Genomic DNA, 8,639 nt, shown 5'->3' with positions numbered 1-8,639 from the left:
AGCGGCGGGGCACGGTGGACCAGAGGAGCCAGGGCGGGGGCGGAGCCTGTGGGGCGTGGTCGTCTCCGCCGTCTCCGCCCCGCCCCCGGCTGCCTCCGAAACGCGGTGCGGACCAGGCCGGCCGGAGGGGCGGCCTCGCGCGTGTTTCCGCTCAGAGGGCGGAAGTGCGCCCCCAGAACTCGGCCTCGGACCAGCCAGCAACATGGTGGCATCCGCGCTGGAGGCGTCTCACGTATTTTGCTGCCCCAACCGGGTGCGGGGAGCCCTGAGCTGGAACTCGGGGCCCGGAGGACTTCTGGCCTTCGGCACCTCCTGCTCCGTGGTGCTCTACGACCCGCGGGTAAGGGCGGTGGCGGTGCGCCTGAGCAAGGGGCGGGGTGTCTGGGCGCGCCGCCATCGGCCTGGGGTCACCAGGTCCCACCGGTGACCGGTTAGCCCCACGTAGACACCCGAATGATGACGACCTTTTCTGAAGCCTTCTGTGGAAACTGTAGTACTGCTAAAAAAATTAGTTTGGGTTTTGAAAGATTTGCAGTTTAGGTACGGGCTAAATCCGTTATCACAGATGCTATCTCATGCCTATATTTCCCTCAGCTATATAAACTTGCCGCTTGTATTTTAGCTTTGGAATTGGACATTTTATTTTTTTAAACAATTCTTTCATTTATTGATTTGAGAGAGAGAGAGAGAGAGAGAGATTCATTGTTCCACTTATTTATGCATTCATCGGTTGATTCTTGTATATGCCCCGACCCGAGCTACCCTGCCATGGCTGGAATTGGACATTTAAACGAAAGTGTCGCCCTGGATGGTTTGGCTCAGTGGATGGAGCATTGGCCTGGGGACTGAAGGGTCCCGGGTTCGATTCCTGTCGGGGGCACATGCCCGGATTGTGCGCTCGGTGCAGCCAATCAATGATTCTCTCTCATCATTGATGTTTCTCTCTCTCTCTCTCTCTCTCTCTCTCTCTCTCCCCCTTCCTCTCTGAAATCAATAAAAATATATTTTTAAAAAATAAAAATAAAAGAAAGTGCCACCCTAACCGGTTTGGCTCAGTGGAAAGAGCATAGGCCTGCAGACCGAAAGGTCCCAGGTTCGATTCCGGTCAAGGGCATGTACCTTGGTTGCCGGCACATCCCCAAGTAGGGAGTGTGCAGGAGGCAGCTGATCGATGTTTCTCTCTCACAGATGTTTCTAACTCTCTATCCCTCTCCCTTCCTCTCTGTAAAAAATAAATACAATATTTTTTAAAAATAAAATAAAAGAAAGTGCCATTGGGGTAAAGGTCACAGGGGAAGGGTATCCTAAGCACTTATCAGGTGCAGATCAATACCTGATTAGTCATGACATGCAAAGTGAGCCATGAATATGTACCCATTAGTCACAAATGCCTCTATTGAAGATTTTTTCCCCCTCAACAAAACCCTCAAATTGATGCTGGCATGATAGAAGTAGGGCCCTGAGACCTGTGCGAGCACCAGGAAGAGGTTTCTTATCCAGCCTGGGGTGTCAAGACAGGCTCCCCAGATGAGGACAGGAGTGGGAAGGGGAGTGAGTGGTGCTCGGGACCAAGGCAGGTGAAGACCTGAGAGCTTATTATGATGAGAGCACAGGACACTGGGATTGTGGAGTGGTGAAAAGAATTAGAGTGAATGGATGGTGTAAGCCACAGTTACAAGTTTACAAAGTAAAGGAAGGTGATTTTTGTCTGAAGTAATCCATCAAAAATACTGAAACCTGATCTTTATTAATTTAATAATTCCTCTGTAGGATAGATTCTAATTTACTAACTGGTGCTTCCTTTGTTAAAGAAAAGGGTTGTCATTACCAACCTGAATGGTCACACTGCTCGAGTCAATTGCGTACAGTGGATCTGTAAACAGGATGGCTGTAAGTATTAATCTAATTGTAAAAGCTGATCTGAATTGTTTTCTGATAAAGTATGATTAGTCATTTTTCTTTCATCACTTCTCTTATTTTACCATCAGCTTATCTGATATTATTCAATTGGAAAATAGAAGAAAAACGGTATGCCCAATGAAATATCTGACCTGTACTTTTACTTTGTAGCAGTTGAAGCATGGATAGCACAGCAGTGCTTAGGATGAGGGTAGAGGCAGCCCTGAGTGTGGTAAGACCCCCCACCATTGCCCATAGCTTCTGCTTGAAAGCCTGAAAGCAGGGCCCATATTAGGACCCAGGCTGGGATTCCAAAAATTTGACTTGTTTCCATCACAGACAAGCTATTGTTTTTTTTAGGCAGGACATTGCATTTTTTCTTGACCCCAGTTTATATCTTAGTTACACCTGAAAAGTAAAGGCTTGGACTGAATCAGGGGAGCTTTTGAGGTTCGTGACACCTATGAGATCAAAATTATTTTCAGAATAATACCAAGGGGTTATTCACAGTTTTCATTCTCATTCTACCACAGTTATACAGTGGCCCTTTCAACAGCTGTGTGGTGAATGATATCACAACAGATTAAATACAGAAACAGATATGAAAATCCAGCTGTATGCTAATAGTTAAATGCTAAAGAGATTTGCAGAAATGTAAAACAGTGCCTCTTATTAATTTTTTGTTTTAGAAAATGTTAATTTTCTAAACAACATTTTCCTCGCCATAAAAATGTTGTTTTGTTAACATGCAATGGAATTTATTATTATTTTAGAAAATATTTTTTATTGATTTCAGAGAGGAAGGGAGAGGGAGAGAGAGATAGAAACATCAATGATGGGAGAGAATCAGTGATCAGCTGCCTCCTGCACGCCCCACACTGGGGACTGAGCCTGCAACCCCGAGCATGTGACTTGACTGGGAATCGGACCGTGACCTCCTGTCTCATAGATGCTCAACCACGAGCCACACCGGCCAGGCTGGAGTTTGTTATTAAGAAAAATGATAAGCAAGTAGTTTTCACATTTCTTAGTTTACAAACCTAATGTGTTTAGTATTTGTACATAGAGTCAGTCCATATAAACAAAGGCTTTATGGGGCCCCCAAACATTTTTAAGAGCATAAAGGAGTCCTGACACCAAACTGAAATTTGCTGGAATAGATTATCTCCAGGTCTCTTTTATCTCTAACATCCTGTGACTCCATAGTGTTTAATTAGCATACTGCTTTTAGATGGTGCTTCCAAAATACAATGCCATTTCCTCAAATGTCTTAAATATACCTACTGTAGTTTTCTTATGGACTCTGAATTAAATAAGAATATTTTTATTGATTTCAGAGAGGAAGGGAGAGGGAGAGAGAGAGAAACATCAATGATGAGAGAGAATCATTGATTGACTGCCCCCTGCATGCCTCCTACTGGGGCATGAGCCTGAAACCCAGACATGTGCCCTTGACAGGAATCGAACCTGGGACCCTCAGTCCGCAGGCCGATGCTCTATCCACTGAGCCAAACCAGCTAGGATTCTGAATTAATTTTTATTCCATAAACATTTATTAAGAGCATTCTGAGCCAGGCACCAATGCAGAATTTCCTGAATTAGTGAGACTCTGCTATGATTTTATCTGTGACATTAAAACAAAAATGAAGTTGAATAAGCTACTTATTTCATTTGGTAATGCAGAATTAGTTATATTAGGTTAGTAAAAACAAATAGAAAAATTGGCTGTAGTGCAGATATTAAAACACAATTGTAATTTTATTGCCACCAAATGACATCAAAGACTACTTGAATCTCAGTATAGGGATTTGTTATAAAAAATTTGGGCTTGTATATTTTATCTTTTCTTTAAAAATGAGGTTACATAAAATAAATTGCTTGTGCATCACTAATCTGTAACTATTAGAATTGATTTCCTCTAAGAATAGGGTTCTACCATCAGATAATTTAGATATTCTTTCTAACCCACATATCAGGTATCTTATAGTGATGATCAAAATCACATAGTTAGATAAATGGCTTAATTTCCGTGATACTTGAAGATATTCAATCCCAAGATCATAGCTGGCTGACAGCAGGGTTAGGATAGGAAGCTGGAACTTCTGAGTCCTTATCTAATGTTCTTTAGACAGTCCTCCAGCTGCTTCCCCTAAATGTCTAACACGTAGGCCAGAAGAAACAAAGAAATGGAAAATCCAAACTAAAATTATATATTATTTTTCCCTTTTAAAAAACCTAGATTGGGTACATTCTTCAAAACTACTGGTTGGGATGCTCATTATCACAAAAAAAGGAGGGACTGGGAAACTATTCTATCTTTTAAAGGAGACTGAGAAAGGATGACAACTAAATACACAATATATGGTTCTTAGATTCTGAATTTTAAAAAAGTTATAAAAGATATTACTGGGACAATTTGTAGAAATTTTAATATGGGCTATATAGTACATAATGATATTTTATCAGTGTTAAAATTCTTGAATGTGATAGTATTGTGGTCATGTAGGTGAATGTTCCAGTTCTTAGGAGACCCATAGTAAAGTGTTTGAGGATCAGAGGTCCTGATGTCTGCAACTTATTTTTAAGTAGTTTGTCAAAAACAATAAGGAGTCTCTTTATACACAGGGTTGGGCAAAAGTAGGTTTATAGTTTGTATGGAAAATAATACAGTAATTAGTAAATAATAATAATACAAAAATAAATAAACTTTCGCATACTCACAACTGTAGATCTACTTTTGCCCCACCCTGTACGCATAGAACAAGCTATTAAACAACTATGGCAAAATGTTAACAGTTGGTGAATCTATGTAAAGGGTATATGAGTTTTCTTCTAACTTTTCTATAGCTTTGAAATTTTTCTAAGTAGCTGTTAAAAAAATGAACAAAAATATTTACTGAGATATCTTTTCAGCTCCTTCTACTGAATTAGTTTCTGGAGGATCTGATAATCAAGTGATTCACTGGGAAATAGAGAATAATCAGGTGGGTAGGCATGTTTATAGTTATAAGAAATGCCTGTTACATCTTTTATTGTCAACTTTTTCCTCATTCTGTTATGTTCTTTCTTTATGAAATTGCCTCATTCTTGCTTATCTGTAATCCAGGTCCTGTATTTTCTGTACTTCACAGGCCCTGTACCCTTCCCTCTAATATTTGCTCCCATATTCATATGCTTGTCAGTCATTTCTGTGAATTTCCTATTTATTTTGGAATAATTTTTAAGCAGCTCTTACATGGGCTGTTTCATCTGTTTTCAGTGATATAAAAATTAATACTGCTGTGTTCATAGAGTATCTGGTGTCCTGTAGATATAGATGTACATACTGTAATTCTCAGTGATATAATATGCTATGCTTGGTATGGATAGACCCTTATTGATGGACATTTAGGTTGCTTCTAGTTGTAAGAAAAGATTAAAAGTGAAAAATTAGTGTGGTAGGTATTGGAATATCTGCCATACAGAAGATGTAGATGAGGCAAAAGCCTATTCATGAATCATGTATGTAGTTTGAAGGCAAAATGTCCTTGAATAAAGTACAAGGGTGGCTCCAGCGTAGATGCTCTAACTTGCTGCCCCACAACCATGGTGGAGTGAGTTCAGAAAAGATTTAAGAGGTGTCTTTTGAAATGGTTCTTAAAGTATGAGTTGATTTCCTTGGGAGGAGTTAAAGGAGTGAGAATTCTTGGTAGGAAAACTAGCATGAGTAAAAGCTCAGGTGAGAAAGGAGAACCCTCTGCTCAGGAGTGTTCAGTTGTTTTGTTTTTGTTTTTTAATATACTTTTATTGATTTCAGAGAAGAAGGAAGAAGGAGAGAGAGAGAGAAACATCAATGATGAGAAAGAATCATTTATTGGTTGCCTCCTGCATGCACCCTATTGGGGATGGAGCCCACAACCCCGGGCATGTGCCCTTGACCAGAATCAAACCCGGGACTCTTCATTCCGCCGGCTGAAGCTCTATCCACTGAGCCAAACCGGCTAGGGCTAGGGCAATGCTTTTTCTAAAGTGTGTTCAGAGAATTATTCATTTCTTAAGATGTTCCATGAAAAAAGGAATCTATGGCCAATCCAGTTTGGGAAACACTGCATTTACCTCTTAGAGAATCCCAATGCATGAGGGTAGTGAGGGCTCTGAAAGGTTCTGACGTGGATAAACCTGCTTACTTTTGTTTGCCTTGCATTTACCAAACTTGTTTCAAGTCTGAACTTCCTTTTTTTCCCTTTCAAATCTCTTAGTAGTCCTTATAACTTTAAGGAATTCAGTTTTAGGAATGTTTCTAGATAATATATTGTGGGCAGTAATACTAGAGAAGCAGAATAGGAGATGATCCTATTAGAATTTGAACACTTGCTTTAAAAGTTCGTTTTTTATTAGCAGGCATTTGGAAGTCATCGATAATTTCTAAGAAGAGGAGTATGAATATCAAAAGATTAATCTGACATCCACATGACAAATTAAAGTGGAAAAAATGTGAAGGAAGGGATATGGGATGTATTTTTGAAGGAAAATTATTTTGGTATTGAGTACATAGTTATCAAAGGAGTGGGGAGCTGGTGGTTAGGGGAGTGAGTAGTCAAAAACCATGAGATTGTGTCTTAGGGGCCCTGGAGAAAGATGCTTCTACAAAGGAAAATAGGCAAGTAGGAGGGAAGATGTGGATTTCATTTGTAGACATGTTATTTGTACACAGAATTGTCCTTCCCAGGTCTGGAGGTAGGGATTTTGGAGCCACCTGGACTTGAATAAATGCAAAGGGATGTGCAGCAAACTTAACTCCTGTTTGGAATGATTTTGGCAGAGGAATCCAGAGAGAGAGGATTTTAGCATTCATTTTTGAGATTTGAGATAAGACTTGGCAAGACTCTTTTCCTCAGTGCTTGCTCCAAACTTCTGTCAATAGAAAGTACTGCAGGCTCAGCAAGTATCTGATGGCGGACAGCAAGCTTAGCTTGGGAGGGGCCAGAGGGGAGAATGTGAAGCCAAATGGGGATCAATTGTGTAAAGACAGGAGGAGGAGTAAGAGGATTTAGGGGAAGGGGCCACACATTGTAACCTGAGGGGCTTAAATGTTCTTTTCCATATGCATTTCCATGCACACAGGTGCTCAACACACCTTGACTTCTGATAACAGTAAGTAATTCTAAGCTGGTATAAGAGGTTTCAGTCTTTGAACAGTGAGCATTGTTTTTTAAAAAGCTGATGAACTTGAGAGATTTCTTTTGCTTGAGTTTTTAAAATTCTGTGATATTTGAAATATAACCCTGTTTAAAGATCTGAAGTGTTTTCAATAGATTTAATTTTTTAAGGCATAATGATACAGACTCAAAAAAAAGTTTCAATATAGAGAAGTATAAAGAAGGAAAAAAACTATATACAAAATCTCAACAGAGTTAACATTCTGATGAACATTGTCTCAGATGTGTAGTATGTATGTACAATTATACATACTGTATCTGAGTAATTTTAAATGTTTTTCAAGGAAGCCAAAGGTTAATGATGAAAGTAAGTTAGTGTACAGACCCTTATACATAACAATTACCTCTGGAGTAGTAGAGTTTTGCCTAAGCAATTAGGAAATAGCTGAGGAGACACTTAAGGACACTGCTATTTGAGAAGATAATTTATGGAAGATACCTCTCAAAGGAAGTGGTGGAGTCTCACACATTTGGAAATCTAAGAAATACACCTAAAACAACAGAAATGATGCCACAGTGAAGAATCTTGCATGGCAAGCAGGTGGACTTGATAAACAAATGGGGTCCCAGTTCTGTTTGCCATGTTTCCATTTTGCAGCTATGCTTGATTAGGCAAGTGTCTTATGGGGATGCTAAAATCACTAGGTAATAGTTTGATGGAGAATAGAATACATACTCACTCCCAAAGTATAATCTCGTATCAACTCCCAAAATTTTAAGTTCACAGTGAAAAAATCTGGCAGACACTACCTTTACTAAGATACCAAGGCTAACTTCACTAAAATTGGAACAGATTGACATCATGGATGTGATGCACTTAGATAGTATTGATGACAAAACATCTGACTTAATTCAAAAAGGACCATTCCACAAAGCTGGCCTATGTTCTTCAATTTCTCAATGTCATGGACATCTTTCCATAGTAATAAGCATATATTTATCTACACTAGAGACCCAGTGCACAAAAATTTGTGCACTCGGGCGGGGGGGGGGGGGTCCCTCAGCCCGGCCTGTGCCCTCTCGCAGTCTGGGACCACTCTGGAGATAATGACCTGCTGACTTAGGCCTGCTCCCGGGTGGCAGAGGGCAGGCCCAATCCCTAGGTGCAGCCCCTGGTCGGGCTCAGAGCAGGGCCGATTGGGGGGTTGGGGCACCGCCCCCTGTCACACTCAAGGCAGGGTCGATGGGGAGGTTGCAGCACCACCCCTGTCACGCACAGAGCAGGGCCCATCAGGGGGGTTGGGGCTCCGTACCCTGTCACACACAGAGCAGGGCCGATCAGGGGGTTGAGGAGCTCCCCCCTTTCACGCACAGAGCAGGGCCCATCAGGGGGGTTGGGGAGCTCCCCCCTGTCACGCACAGAGCAGGGCCGATCAGGGGGTTGAGCTCCCCCCTGTCACTCACAGAACAGGGCCGATAGGGGAGTTGGGGCACCGCCCCCTGTCACACACAGAGCAGGGCGGATCAGGGGGTTGGGGCACCGCCACTGTCACACTCAGGGCAGAGCCGATGGGGGGAGGGGGTTGGGGCGCCGCACCCTGT

General features: G+C 41.6%; 1 protein-coding gene across 2 annotated transcripts in view; it reads left to right on the top strand.

Moving 5' to 3' along the window:
- Window positions 1–25: 25 nt before the first annotated feature.
- The window catches only part of ELP2 (elongator acetyltransferase complex subunit 2), a 36,456-nt gene continuing 27,842 nt past the window's right edge, over window positions 26–8,639 (top strand). For both annotated transcript variants that reach the window (XR_002828322.1, XM_006085154.3), the window contains exons 1-3: window positions 26–340; window positions 1,812–1,890; window positions 4,813–4,883. Coding sequence is in view for 1 of the 2 variants with exons in the window: in XM_006085154.3 (XP_006085216.1) it covers window positions 203–340; window positions 1,812–1,890; window positions 4,813–4,883 (288 nt within the window). In the remaining variant the exon portion in view is untranslated. The remainder of the gene's footprint in view (window positions 341–1,811; window positions 1,891–4,812; window positions 4,884–8,639) is intronic.

The sequence above is a fragment of the Myotis lucifugus genome, unplaced genomic scaffold (genome assembly GCF_000147115.1).
Source record: "Myotis lucifugus unplaced genomic scaffold, Myoluc2.0 scaffold_16, whole genome shotgun sequence".
Classification (NCBI taxonomy): domain Eukaryota; kingdom Metazoa; phylum Chordata; class Mammalia; order Chiroptera; family Vespertilionidae; genus Myotis; species Myotis lucifugus.
Note: the sequence above shows the minus strand (reverse complement) of the source record. Positions and strands in the feature narration are given on the sequence as shown.